This window comes from Neocloeon triangulifer, unplaced genomic scaffold, assembly GCF_031216515.1.
Source record: "Neocloeon triangulifer isolate White Clay Creek 2 clone unplaced genomic scaffold, ASM3121651v1 ptg000014l, whole genome shotgun sequence".
Lineage (NCBI taxonomy): Eukaryota > Metazoa > Arthropoda > Insecta > Ephemeroptera > Baetidae > Neocloeon > Neocloeon triangulifer.
The window spans coordinates 17,138,413-17,152,292 of record NW_026775556.1 but is presented as its reverse complement, the minus strand read 5'-3'; the positions used below and the strand labels follow the sequence as shown (position 1 = coordinate 17,152,292).

The following is a 13,880-nucleotide window of genomic DNA, read 5'->3' as shown; positions in this document are numbered from 1 at the left end:
TAGCGCCTGCCAAGTATGTTCGATATGCAACCCATAGTACATAGAAACCGAGCAGGTTGCATACTTGCAGAAACATGTGTATCAATCCACGTAAGATTCCCCTCCACATACTACAGAGGCGAAAGCATAAACATGAGCCTCTTCGTGACATCCTTCCTCCTCCACCACTGCACTTTGTTGTTATTCGCGATGTGTCAGTTGTTGGTCGGTTGACGTGTGTCAGCCCGTTGCGCGAGCTGTCACACACGCAGAATGAAAGCTTAATTAATCCCTCGTGCACCATTCTTTGCGGTTAGTCGAATTTTTTTCTCTACAATGCCTTTTGAAATTCGTTTTCCCAAAGTAGAAACCGATCGTCACGTAGGATGCTGCGAATTTGCTTTCCTTGGACGGAAGAACGGTCGGTCGCGCCCAGAAAGTGACAAACCATGGACAAGACCGCGGATTTGGTGGCGCCCTGGCGGAGGCAGGATGCCGTTCAAGAGCACGAAGGCCTTAGCTGTGGCAAGGACGACCTGACCAACATCTTCGGCTGGACAGTGCAAGCCCTGCTCGCCGCTCTCGCATTCACCTGTTTGATCTGTAAGTAAGTCACCAGCTTTTGCGCCGTGCGAGAGTTGAGAGATTATCTCGGCCGCAATATTAAGCGCTAAAAAATTAACATAAAGGATAGAAATAAATTAAAAAAAAAAAAAAAAATAAGTCAATTTGAAAGCGTACCTTCAGAATATTAATGAAACATTATGCAACTTTAAATATGTGTTTAATATTATAATATTATGAATTATATTGAAAGGAATTAAATGACAATTGGGAAACCTCAAATCAAATACAATTTTAGACATTTTATGCTAATTTTTGTGTGTATAAAATAAATTTAAGTTTAAAGCCAAAATTTAAATAAATTTTTATCAGTGGACTTTGATAAGATTCGATTATTGCTAATTTGTATTTCTTGGGTTAGTTTAAATTTGGAGATTTTGACCATGAAAACTTATTGCAAGGAATTAAAATTAACTTTAATGATATCTTGTTATTTGAGGGTCATAATAATGTATCACTTAAAAATGTTAATTTTTAGGTCAATATTAAATAACAGTAAATAATATAAAATTAAATCTATATGTCACCACAGAAATGAAATTACGTGAAAGTACATGTAATAACGGAATGTTTATCTTTATTCTCTAGGGACACAGTTTAAATTGGATGGAAAAGTAAAATTTAAATAAAAATTATTATATTATTACAAGTTCATATATATTTTGCGTTGATAGTAATCACAGTTGCCTTAGATTTGAGGATAAATTCAGATCTTTCATTCCTCTTTCCTTCAAAATTCACAAAATAAATGTAAAGATATCGTCAGAGGTTCAGTGCTGCAGATTTTTTAAGTTTTGGTAGATTCCAAAACTGGCAAGTCGTCTCATCTCTGCATCGCCCTGACTTGCTCCTTGACGTCTTCGAGCAAGAGGCAGTTTTTGCTGATGGCCTCGTACTGGTACCCCAGGTGGGCCACGGCCAGGTTCATCTTCTTCAGATTCTCCTCCGAGTTGGCGATGGTCTGCTCGTGCTGGCAGAAGGCTCGGGCGCTGTGGCTCAGAGCGTCGTTGGCCCTCGAGCCTCGGCTGATTTGGCGCGCCACCGAGGCCACGTTGTTCACGTTCACCTGCACCCTGTCCGCCAGCCGAGTCTTGGACTCGGAAAAGAGACTCCTCGCACTTGTGCTTGAGGCCGAAGCCATTGTGGAACTCTCTTTTTTAGTATTTCACACTGCAACATTAAATTTTTGCTTTCAAGTCATTTTCAAATTTTCTTTTAAATTAAAAAAATAATAATGATGAAATTGTATATTTTGTACTCAAATACAAACACTAATTTTTGGGCTCACCTTTCTTTGAACCAAACGTTGTTCACTCACAATCTGTGTGATTAAATGTTATTATTTTCTTTTTTTCTGAAAATATTTACCACAACCACACCCTTAAACAAGCTCATGCAGTATAGCCAACTTTTAGTCTCTCGGCAAGTTGCGCGGGAGCGCTAGGCCTCATAGCACGGCGCATTGATATTATTACCGATTATTACAATTATTCAAACAATTTTCACTGCATTTTATTATTTAAGTAATGTTGAATTCTTGCAATAACATTAAAAAATACGTGTTAATTTTTTTTCAGTGAAACGATTTTGTGAGCCTAGTCAAACGAGAAGACCGTGGCTCATTTGGTTCTATGACACTTCGAAGCAAGGCGCCGGAGCGCTGGTTGTTCACATGGCAAACGTTTACTTGGCCAGCCGATTCATTGGTGATGCTTGTACTTGGTAAAAGTTGAAGCCTATTATTGAATTAAGTTATATTAAATTTTAAATTTATCTCAGGTACATAATCAGTTTCCTGTTGGACTCGTCGCTCGGCCTCTGTCTCATTTACGTTGGCATCAAACTTTCACAATTCCTGGCAAGATTTAAGCAGTGGGAATTGATCAATTTTGGAGAATATGGTATATGCAAAACTTTGATTTAATAAAATGAGAATAAAATTTCTCATATATAAATTTTGTTCAATAGGCAAACCGCCGTCCTCAAAAGCTTGGCTTGCTCAGTGCGGAGTCTACATTCTCCTAATGATAGTTGAGAAGGTCTTCATAACACTTTTGGTCCAATTTGAGTTTTGGGAGGGTGTCAGCCACCTCATTCTTGCGCCTGTAGGCAACCCCAAGGTTGAGGTTACCCTGGTGATGTTAATTATTCCATTTTTCGTCAACGTAAGATTCAATTTTTAAATTTTATTTTTTATGATAAAATTATTTTCAAATATTACAGATTCTCATGTTTTGGGTGACTGACAACTTTTTAATGCATCACAGTGCTTCCAGTGATGCCCCCAAACAGAGAGCAAGTGATCCGAGGCGTCCGTTCCACCGCGCCAGATTTCGAGTGCAAAATGCAAACCTCACCACGAGACTGTCTGAAGAGTCTGAGTCAGAAATTCTACTTTCGGGAGATGATGACGTAATAAGCCCGAGCGATGCTGTCACATCAGGGGCAGTGGTCGTTTGAAATTATTTTTGTCAGGTAAATTTAAAATGCATTTCTGTCAATATTTGACTTTTTTATTTAGATATGTGATAGAAAAATCTTGATTCGTCTGCAATCCAAAGATTGGCATAATTATTGTATTTGTAATGATTTTTCACTGATGCGTTTTGCTTAAAGAATGCATTGTTAAATCTCTATGGAAGGGGATATATTTTTTAGTATTTTATAATATAATGAACTACACCATAAGTGCCAACATCGTCAATACATATTACTGGAAATAATGCATTGCAAGTTTCGAAAGAGTGATATATGAATCTGAATCCCTGATCTATTTTTGCTCTCTGAAAAAAACTTTGTTGTGAAATAAAATTATTCTTAACTAAGTTTGAAATTATATTTTTCTCTTGTCGTTTTGCAATTATCTGATTCAAAATGTCACCTGCTTCAGCTGTGTCAAATGAGCAGACACTTTTTCTCTTTTAGCTCCCTTTTTCTCTTTAGTCAAACCCCCATCACTCCGATTTCCGCTTTTCAGCTTTCAAAATTTCTGCTCCCAGCTCATTTTATAAAGATATTTTAAATATAATAAAGCATTTTATGAACTAATTTAACTATATGTACTTACAGCTGCAATTTAAATGTTCATTTATTTGATTTTTTCAGTTATTTAAAATAAAAATCATTTTAATATTTGGCCACTTTAGTGAGAGGAAACTATTTTCTTAATTTATTAGGCAATATAAATCAAATAACAAAGTTTGCAAAAGAATAGTTTATTTAGCACCTTTCCCATATTTAGTTTCTTTACTTGAAACTTATTTTTGAAGAAATCAATAAAAAAAGTCATCACTTTAGGAATGTGTATTGTCATTATTGAACATTATTAGCGCGTACTGAAATTCAAATAGATATACAATGGAGTTATTAAATATGTATGTTTCAGTACCGCTCGAAGGTAAAATTTGTCATTCAATGTTGAGGTTTTTATCGGATTCCCGCCTGAGCCAATGCAATGTGTCCAGAACTCTTGTCTAGGGTCCCAAATAACTGTACAGTTTCTCGACCACCTGCCAGAAAAATTTGATTTAATTTTAACTCTTACAAAATTTATGAAAATTTAATGAAATTTTTATATTTTTTTTTTCAATACAATTTAGTTCCAAGAAATACCATACATACGCTTAAAATATTATCCATAACCTTCCTATCAGCTTCATTCTGTTTCTCCAGCTTGTTTATTTTCAAATGCAGTTCGGTAACCTTTTCGAAAACTGCAGACTAAAATAATAAGATTTATTTGACAGAAAACTGTACAATAATTGATTAAATGACATCTCAATTTTCATATATGAAAAAGTGAAATTCAACTGTCAATAGTAAAATTACCAATAATCTCTCAGCATTCACTGATGAACACTCTTCCACATTCTTGTCCTATGGAATAATATTTTTGTTTTAATTACCAAAAAAGTATCTTCTGTTTAATTAATTTATGTAAAAAATACCTTTATTTTTTCTTCATTGGCAGATGAATTTGAGCTTGCTGAAAAGTTGTTTTTGACTCCTTCGTTGCTAAGGCACGCGCTACCGTCGTCGTCAGCAGGGAATTTGTCGCAGTCCAGTATGTCGGGCCAATCGAAATTCGTTTGGTTCATGAAACTGTGGCAGTCGTTTAGGGCCGACAGACACAGCGAACGGCACGGAGGAATCCGACTCTCGAGGGCCGAGCAGACCGGCGCGTAGACGCTGCACACGAAGAGCCGCAGGCCGGCACTGCAGTTGGCGTTGACCAGGGAGCTATAGTAGTTGAGTTCATAGTCCACGTCCTCCTGCGTCATCTGCAGATTTTGGATGGTGGGCACGAAGGTCTGGTTGTAGGGCAAGTCCTGGCAGAAAGGCACCTTGAGGGGCTCGCAGATTTTAACCTGATGGATCGACGAGGCGCCGCTTGATCGACCGACCACGGCCATCAACAGCAGCAAAATCGAAACCCGTCCGACCATTGCTAATAGCATTTAGACAGTGCAAAAAGCCTGTGAAAAACTAAAAGATGCGACCTTCAATCTTCGCAATTTACTCCCCGCTCCACCAGTTGACCTTCGAAATTTGCGGGCATTGAGCTCATGTATATTGGCAAACGCGCCACACGCATAATTAACGTGATTTATTTCCACGATCATCTTTACTGATCTTTGCACCAGACGCCGCTTTAACTTGACCGCTAAATTTTAGATAGAGCTCCGATTTTTCCCCTCTATTTCATAATGTATTTTTATTACCACAAAAAAAATTGATAATTTTTTATTCAAATTTCAAGTATAATTTTCTGTTATTTAAAATATTCTGATAAATCTGCAGAGCTTACCAAAGCAAGCAAATAAATGTTCATTATTTTGGGAGTGTGCGCCAATTGCACAGTAACACAATGTGCCAAAATGATATAATTTAGAAAGAAAAATTTTCATATCTTTATATCAAGCACTATAATTTTATTGACCAGCAATTTTGTATTTTTTTCGCACTATATCCTTAACACGTTGAAGGCAGGTAAAACTTTAGATATACCGCAGGAATAATTTAGATTTTTCCGAGGCTAAATCTTATTTGTCATATTAATTGCATTAATTGACTATAAATTTGATAATTGAAATAAATTGTTGATAATTTTTTTTTTTACAAATAAGAAGAGAAATTGAAATCAAATAGATACTTTGGATCACTTTGGATTTAAATAAATTGTTCTTTTATTTGTGTATTATAAATTTAAATATCATAAATATGGCGTATTATGCGACTTATTAATTTATTTTAAGGTGCTTTTTTAATTTTATATTATTTTAGGATCATATCGGATTGGTCCCTGTTGAGAGGGGTAATGGCAATAGTGTCTTTTTTATTATCTCTAATGAAATAATAATTGTATCTAAAACATATAAATTTTTACATATCAATGCAATCGTAAATACAATTATAATTTCCATATAATGGGTTTTATAACTGAATACTATATATTTTTTCTCTGGTAAAAAAAATAATTCTCATTCAGGTTAATTCAAATCTTCATTTCTTTTTATTTTCCATCTTCTCAGCAATTCTTGATCTGTTCATAACTCTTGTTTAGAGTTCCCAATAACTATACAGCCTGTTAACGACCTGCCAGACAATTTAGACATTAATAAAAACACAATAAAAATTTTGTTTTATAAATTTAAAAGAGCATAAATATAAATATAACTATAAACGAATTTTCTGAAAAAAGTGGTAAAATACCGATTATCCTATATACATACATTTAAGATGTTGTCCAGAACCTTCCTGTCTTCTTTATTCTGTTCCTCCAGCTTGTTGATTTTTAACTGAAGCTCTTCAACCTTGTCAGTAACAGTTGACTAAAAAAAGAAAATGCGCATATATTTGAGGAACGACTGCAGTCGAGGAGCCGGGTAACAAATCAATTTACTTGATAGTTTTTTTACATGAAATTTAAAGCAGGGAGCAAAAAATAATTTTTTTGCCCAGCGCCGCATAATCAAGGTTTAATGAAATTAAAATGCTTGATCAGATCAAAAAAATAAAAATACAGGATTGCATTGCACAATGCATCAATTAAGTTTGAATTTTTGAATGATCAAAAATTACCAATAGTCCCTCAGCATTTGTTGATGGACACCCCTTGTTGATGTCAGAAGAAGTGTCAGAACCATTGACTCTCTAAATAAAAATAATTATAAATGAATTTTTTTATTAATTATAAATTTTGCCCACTGTCTCTTCGAGGGTAGAGGAATTTGAGCTATGGATGCTCTGCGAAGAGTTGAATTGGTCATCTTCTTTGTCAATGCAAGCGCCGTGATTGGGCAATCTTTCGCAGTTCAGAACATCAGGCCACTGGAAGCCGAAGCGGTTCATCAAACCCTCGCAGCCGTTCTTGGCCGACAGACACAGCGAGCGGCACGGGGGCATCGAACTGCCAAGGGACGTGCAGATTGGCGCGTAAAGGCTGCACAGGAACAACCGCAAGTCGGGACTGCAATTGACCTTCACCAAAGGGTGGTAGAAGTGGAGTTCAAGGCCCACGTCCTCCTGGCTCTGGTTACGGAAGTTGGGCATGACGGTCATGTTGTAGGAGATGTCCTGACAGAAAGGGATCGTGATGGGCTCACAGCGCGAAGTACTGTCCTGGCTTGACCATCCGACCACCGCCAACAGCAGCAACAAAAACGAAACGCGCCCGACCATTCCGACAAACATTCAAAATCTGCTGCAATGATTTTTCAATATTTTGCACGGAAAAATTATCAACGTTAAATTCAGGCACTCGAAAAGTATACACTGAACTTTGATTTTTCTCAAGCAACTCGACCTCTAGGACCTGCCTTGGCGGGCGAGCGAGCGAGAGTCAGTTTAGCTCGCCTCCGCCGCTTCACCAAAAATTATGGACAAAATAAAATAATTGATCATGTCACAAGTATTCGAGAGATAAGGGGATGCTCTTTGGAAGGTCAAGGCGATTGCTTTCTTAACACATTTTGACAATTATTGAATTATTAATTATTATTATAATTGGCAATTGAAAAGTCTGCGTTTTGTTTGTATAGACCTTTTTGGGACTCCCGAATTTTACTGGCTAGGCCCCGGTACTGTTTTATTTTGTACAAACATAAATTAAGCATTAACTACTTACAATTCACAGATTTTTTTTTTAAATCTCATTTTACATTCCCTTGTATCACATTATAAATTTATTTACTTTTATTGCTTAAATCAAATCTTACTGTGTAATTTACACTTTTTTTCACATTATAATTATTTCCATTTCTCATGAAAATCCGAGTGAATATTATTATTTTTTTGGGGTAGGCCAACTAGGCCAAGACAAAAAGTGTCTTGTCGGCCTGTGCCCTTTTTTGAGCTTGCGGAAGGCAAGCTCCAAACTTATAACTATCGGGGTATATTTTATTTTGATATCCTATAATAATTATAGCAAATTGTTTAAATGAGGAGCTTCCCAAATGTCTGGATCAATATCCAGTATCAAGCAATAAAAAATATTCATAATCTCTTTATGAGGCTTAAAATAATGAAAATTCAAGTATCTGTAAATGTGACTTTTTTTACTTTTTTCGTCAGAATTTAGTTTTGGTTGATCTCTCGTTTAAATTACTTGCATTTACTATTTTTTACGATAGTGCAAAAAATATTAGCTGAACTGAAAAAATCACCCAGATAATTTTAATTATTTCTTGGTCTTCTTTAGCTCGTTTGAACAATTGTAATCTCCTACAGTTTTTATTATCTCAATTAGTCTGTGTAGTTTCACTGTCTATGCCAATAACTTTAAACTTTATAATTCTCATTGACATGGAAGACTGCAAAATAGAAAATAAATCATGTGATCTCTGCTCCCCTTCAAACTTTGAACTTTAAAAATTGCGCATTGATATGAATAATGATGACGTCTATCAGTTTATTTGTCCAAATTAATGACCATGACAGAAATACAGAATCGTCGTGAAATTTTGTGTTATATATGTGATTGCATATTGTTGGTTATTTTTGGCTAGAAAAAAATATTTTTAGTAAAAAATGAATAAAATCAAAATCAGAGATTTTATTTCTTTCAATAGCAATTTCAAAATCAATCAAATCAAATAAACAGCAATAAAATCCCGTTTATTGCCTAAAGCACGATTTTCAAATTCTTTTATTTGAATCTCAACAATTGAATCAATTTGTGACTGTTGCATTCAACGGAATTTTCATTCAAATTGCACATTGTTGCAGTTCGAGAATTTGAACAAATTCTTTGAAATGCCGATCCGCGCTGGTCGAACCTTTCAAGCGTCCCCCTTATTGGACTCCCTCTGCAAAATTCCTGATGGAGAGAATGTAATTTTGCGTATGACAAGCACCGCCTCCGGAAAGACCACACATGCCGGCGTCCTGAAGTTGCACTCCACGCGATCTGTGAAGACCGTCCTCTGCCCGCCGGCCGTAATGTTCAACCTTGGATTAGACGGCAATCAGGAGTATCAGGACAGCACCACCGTCCGAATGACGGTTGTCGTACTTCCTCTAGGCGACTCCGTCACTATTGGCTGCTCGTCCTGGATGAATGTCCAGCAGCAAGAGGCACTGAGGTGCTACGTGCAGACTCTTGCTGCTGTGACTGAAGGAGACCATCTACACGGCGGAAAAGATGATGCCGCCGGCGGACCATACAAGGTATTGCAGACGCGACCGTCCAGTGCCATCAGGATCGGGCCCGAGACCAAGATCGAGTCCATCAAAGTCACCACCCAAAATCAAGAGGAACAATTTCTCGTGGCCATTCGGACGATGATGATGAAGTCCGTCGCGGACGTAAGCGTGCAATAAGTGTTGAAAGGTCCGAGGACAACAAGAACGCGATCAGGAGGTGATGGATGGAGATGAAGAACAAGAACCAAAAGCAGGGAGGAGTCGATCAGCCTGAGGGAGAATAGGTCCATGGGGAAGTCAGACACGTGAGGTTGAGTCGTTTTTACAAGAACAACTCTTTGACCTCATTTTTTTAATTTCAAGTCTTGTGTGAAATCTATAATAATATATAAATAAATCTAAATATGTATTAGGCATATTATAATATAAGAAATACATTGTTCAATATCATTCCTAACTAATAAAACTCTTTTTAAATGGATTTATTATATTGTTTTATAAAAAATATTAAAAAAAAAATTTGAAATTACTTGAAAAAAAAATTAAAAAAAATCTTTTTTCCATGAATTTTTAATTTGGAATGCTGCTTTTATGGTCCGTTCTTTTTGCCATTGCTCGTGGCTGGCGCGCCCAGGCGCGCGCTTCCTCTCCCTCCGCTAGTGCACCCCTCTCATCTCAATGCGGTTTGTTTACTTTTGCTGCGACTGCTGCGTCAAACAACCAGACCTGAACCATACCCCACGTCTGTAGAAAATGTCAAAAAGAAATTGAAAAAGACGGCCGAAAGTGGCCTCCGCAGAGTCGAAGGCCGTCGAGGAGGCCACCGCGGAGGCCAGGGACTCAGAGGGGGCCGCGAAATGCCGCCTCTGTGGCAGAAAGAAGCCGTCAGCTGAGGACATTTTCGCCACCAAAGGGCTCGCAACCCTAATCGAAGACTGCCTGAGGATTAAGGTTACTTTTGATTAAATTATGTTAATTTTGAAATGATTTATAAATTCGCATTTTTTTTAAATTATTTACTTTACTTGAAACAATATAATTATTTCATTCCAAACTTTTTCTGAAAAAATTGCACTTTTCAGGTTGAAGAGGAGGACGGACTGCCACACCTGATCTGTCCGGAGTGCGTGAAGAAGCTGCGGTCGTGGCGCGTCTTCCACGACCGGGCCCACGAGACGCAGCAGTCGCTGTCCTTCGGGGTCAAGAACCGCGTCGCCCTCGAGAGACACAAGTGCGGCATCTGCGGGGAGCAGTTCGGCCGTAGCAAAGCGTTTGCCGAGCACTTGGCCTCGCACGCCGGCCAGAAGTTTGTGTGTCCGGTGTGCGGCCGGCAGCTGGCCAGCGAGGAGGGTCTGGTGCGCCATCAGGAGGTGCACGCCGCCCAGCGCAACCACTGCTGCCACTTGTGCGGACGCCTCTTCCAGACGCTCACCTGTCTGCTGCAGCACGTCCGGCTGCAGCACCGACCGCAAGGCACGCCCACCTACCTTTGTCCAGTGTGCCAGAAGAGCTTCACCCAGCGCGCCCATCTCGACTTGCACGTCCGGACTCACACAGGTCCGCCCCGGAGGAGGATTACGAATTTATTCCAAAGTTGAATTTGACTCTCAAAAGTCAGACTGAACTTATTTGTCAATTTCAGTGGAAAGTTTCAGAGAAACGGTTTAAATCCTACAATTTATGATTTTTAATAACAAAAATCTAATTTTTTAATCAAGAAATGATTAAAAAAAATTTACTTGCAAAAGAAAATGAATTTTTGTCTCAAATGTTTTAAAGGCAAATTTTAAAAATGTTGATTTTTCAAACATTTCAAATATTCAATTTTAAAGTCCTCACCAGGAAATATAGCACGCTTTTTAATTGCACCTTTTATAATATTAATAATGTTAAATAATTTTTTTTACAATTTCAAATCTAAAATGAAACGTTTAAAAAGTTTCCTTTCTACTGTTTCAAAATTCCCAGAGTTTTTCATCTATTCTTGAATTAAGTCAATAACTAAAAGAGATTTAATAAAAATTTTCAGGAGAACGGCCTTTCGGTTGTGAGCAGTGCAGTGCTCGATTTGTGAGCAGCGGCCAGTTGCAGCGGCACGTGGCAGGAGTGCACGAGCGCAAGAAGCGATTCAAGTGCACTCATTGTGAAAAGGAGTTTTTGTATGCCCACAATTTCAAAGGTGAAACTTTGGATGCTTAATTATCGAGACGAAAATTTGATTACGTGGATCATTGCAGCCCATCTAGCTCGGCACGAAGGGAACAAGGAGGTCAGTTGTGAGCAGTGTGACAAAACTTTCTTCACTAAAAATGCTCTGTTCAGACATCAGAGGGTTCACTCCAAGGAGAAACCATTTCCTGTAAGTTTAAATTAATTCTTGGGAAAATTGACTAAAGTTTTCATTTCAAATTTTAAAATTCAGCTATCAAAAAAAAAAAAATAAAATAAATAAAGGAATAGAATTTAGAATATTGTATTTGACTTTTTTTTCAATTTAGAAATTACTATTCAATTGCAATTATGTTTAACCTTTTTTCAACATATATTTGCTACAAAATTAATAATTAATTAACCCTTTATATGTTCATATGAATCAACTCGAATTATTTTCTAGTGTGATATTTGCGGTAAAACCTTTGCGGACTGCAGCAACCGAAAGCGACACATGCAAAACCACACCACATCCTCAGCTGCTCCGACTTTCCAAACCCGTCCGAAAGATCCCGAACTGCTCCTAGTTGCCCTGAACACGACGGACGGTGACCTTAGCCTGAACACCCTGTCCGGGGCGCCCCTGTCACCACCGCTGCCCTTGCCACTGGCACTCTCACCGACGCTGCCCTCGAGCCCAATCCAGCTTCCTCCATCGGACTTTTTGCTGCCCCTCAACAACTACTGACTCGACACGATCTCATTTGGTATTTTTGTTCTTCGTAGATCTCTCTTTGTTTGAAGTGATATTTTTGTAAAAGTTTTTATGATTTTTGTGTGATATTAAGCAGCCTTTAGAAAGAATTTCAACATTCCAGAGTAATTGTGAGCTTCAAATATTTATAAATTTGAACATTTCCATCTACTATTTCATATTTGTAGCAGAAAAATGTACATTATGTAATAAAATGTGACAAAATATTTAAATTGATTTTTTTTGCATAAATAAATTTCAAACAAAATTCCTAAGATTCAACGTGACGTTTGAGTTTATTTAAATTACAATTAATTCTTGAACCGTCCAAACACACACTGCTTGTGAAATTTAAATCAGTTTTGGTTTTGGCCCTCGCGCACTTAATTAAAAAAAAGCAAAAAGTTGCTTAGATGGGCTTGATCTTGAAGTGGAGGCCGATGAGGGAGAAAACGAGACACTTGAGGTCCTGCACCAGGTAGTAGAAACAGCGCAGACCTTCAGGGTCCTTGCTCTGGTTGACGTCGACCAAGCTGCCGGTCTTGGAGGTTGTGAAGGAGATGTGCTCGTCGCCGACCACGATTTCCAGCTCCTGACGACCAACCCTGTCCGGCTGTGGCCACAGAGAATCATCTTCCTGCAAAATCAATATGCTTGGTAAATTTCCTGTGAATTTGAGTAGTGGTTAATTTATTGACCTGCATGATTTCCGAGTCGACGATGATGCGTTTGAGCTCGTCCATGACCGTCTGATGGACGTACGCTTCCTTGCGGATCATCGTGTCGTTCTTGTAGTTGGAGTTGTTGGCGTATCGCAGTTTTCCGTCGGGCCGGAATTCGAACTCGAGGAACTCGTGGCCGAATTTGCCCTTGTGGCCCACGTAGTACCGCAAATAAAACTCCTGGGACATTTTTTCGGCGCAAAAACAGCGAATTCCAAGACAGACACCGGCGTTTGCTTCCTTTCGGCCTCAAACGCAAACAAACATGGCGGCGAATAAAATGAATGAATTTGAACCCCAGAGCCACCTATTGTGTGTTACAGCAAACAGAATAGTTTTAGAACAAAAAAGAAAATTCCAATTTTCTAGAAAGGTATAGTGAATAGTGTAATATAAAAAAATATTTCTCATAAACCTGAATTTTGAAATTAAAAAATTAGAAACATCGAAAAAAATTTGCCAAAAAAAATTGACATTCCGTGATTTAATTGTTAAATTTTTACTTGTAGGAAAATGTATAATGTTTTAATATTCAATTTTTCATTGAATGAAAAGTATTAAAAAATCAATGCAAGAAAAAAATATGTATTAATAGAGTAATGTTTATGAAACATGAATTAAAATTATTCAAAAATATGCTTACTAAGACCTAAAATGCTGCAGTTATAGAATCATAAGTAATTATTGATGCCACTTTTGCATTGTCAAATTTATCACTTTTATTTTCTTCACTAATTTCTTTATACATAGAAATTTTGATAAATTCTGATTCAAAATTTCATTTTGCAAGAATAATTTCCTAGGTAATGGGCAATAATATTGTTTATATATTTTAATATATTATAAAAAAGTTGCATTTTATATTGTTCGCATACAAGTTTTGATGTGTTTGTAACCGGTTTGAGCGGCGGGCGGGTGGAAACAAAACTGATAAATTCCACCATGTACATACATACATAATATTCTGGGGTGCTAATTGAGAGTGAGCTGCCGGGGTTGTTCTGGAG

General features: G+C 37.5%; 6 protein-coding genes across 7 annotated transcripts; 2 read left to right on the top strand and 4 right to left on the bottom strand.

Annotated features, from left to right (window-relative positions):
- Positions 1–129: 129 nt before the first annotated feature.
- On the top strand, positions 130–3,439 carry LOC132199510 (store-operated calcium entry regulator STIMATE-like). Of its 2 annotated transcripts, none has more exons than XM_059624302.1 (6): positions 130–291; positions 347–582; positions 2,181–2,325; positions 2,383–2,504; positions 2,572–2,768; positions 2,827–3,439. In XM_059624302.1, the coding sequence occupies exons 2-6, from the start codon at positions 429–431 to the stop codon at positions 3,061–3,063; spliced, it is 855 nt and encodes a 284-aa protein (XP_059480285.1). In that variant the 5' UTR covers positions 130–291; positions 347–428; the 3' UTR covers positions 3,064–3,439. The 2 variants fall into 2 exon arrangements, with proteins under 2 accessions (XP_059480285.1, XP_059480286.1); XM_059624303.1 differs by having other exon boundaries at positions 133–291; positions 344–582.
- Positions 1,161–2,049, bottom strand: LOC132199516 (BLOC-1-related complex subunit 7). Its single transcript, XM_059624312.1, has 2 exons — positions 1,892–2,049; positions 1,161–1,773 (listed from the first exon to the last, which is right to left on the bottom strand). The coding sequence occupies exon 2, from the start codon at positions 1,742–1,744 to the stop codon at positions 1,427–1,429; it is 318 nt and encodes a 105-aa protein (XP_059480295.1). The 5' UTR covers positions 1,745–1,773; positions 1,892–2,049; the 3' UTR covers positions 1,161–1,426.
- A 363-nt stretch (positions 3,440–3,802) lies between the features above and the next one.
- Positions 3,803–5,145, bottom strand: LOC132199511 (frizzled-7-like). The gene is made up of 4 exons (XM_059624304.1): positions 4,551–5,145; positions 4,432–4,479; positions 4,225–4,323; positions 3,803–4,112 (listed from the first exon to the last, which is right to left on the bottom strand). The coding sequence occupies exons 1-4, from the start codon at positions 5,058–5,060 to the stop codon at positions 4,077–4,079; spliced, it is 693 nt and encodes a 230-aa protein (XP_059480287.1). The 5' UTR covers positions 5,061–5,145; the 3' UTR covers positions 3,803–4,076.
- Positions 5,146–6,043: 898 nt separating this feature from the next.
- LOC132199512 (frizzled-2-like) lies at positions 6,044–7,463 on the bottom strand. Its single transcript, XM_059624305.1, has 4 exons — positions 6,811–7,463; positions 6,685–6,756; positions 6,336–6,434; positions 6,044–6,198 (listed from the first exon to the last, which is right to left on the bottom strand). Exons 1-4 carry the CDS (start codon positions 7,294–7,296, stop codon positions 6,163–6,165), a joined length of 693 nt encoding a protein of 230 aa, XP_059480288.1. The 5' UTR covers positions 7,297–7,463; the 3' UTR covers positions 6,044–6,162.
- A 1,393-nt stretch (positions 7,464–8,856) lies between these two features.
- Positions 8,857–12,392, top strand: LOC132201825 (zinc finger protein 846-like). The gene is made up of 6 exons (XM_059628326.1): positions 8,857–9,408; positions 10,018–10,197; positions 10,329–10,803; positions 11,276–11,425; positions 11,484–11,605; positions 11,861–12,392. Exons 1-6 carry the CDS (start codon positions 8,857–8,859, stop codon positions 12,143–12,145), a joined length of 1,764 nt encoding a protein of 587 aa, XP_059484309.1. The 3' UTR covers positions 12,146–12,392.
- A 31-nt stretch (positions 12,393–12,423) lies between these two features.
- Positions 12,424–13,137, bottom strand: LOC132199618 (protein mago nashi). The gene is made up of 2 exons (XM_059624481.1): positions 12,850–13,137; positions 12,424–12,788 (listed from the first exon to the last, which is right to left on the bottom strand). The coding sequence occupies exons 1-2, from the start codon at positions 13,060–13,062 to the stop codon at positions 12,561–12,563; spliced, it is 441 nt and encodes a 146-aa protein (XP_059480464.1). The 5' UTR covers positions 13,063–13,137; the 3' UTR covers positions 12,424–12,560.
- Positions 13,138–13,880: the final 743 nt, after the last annotated feature.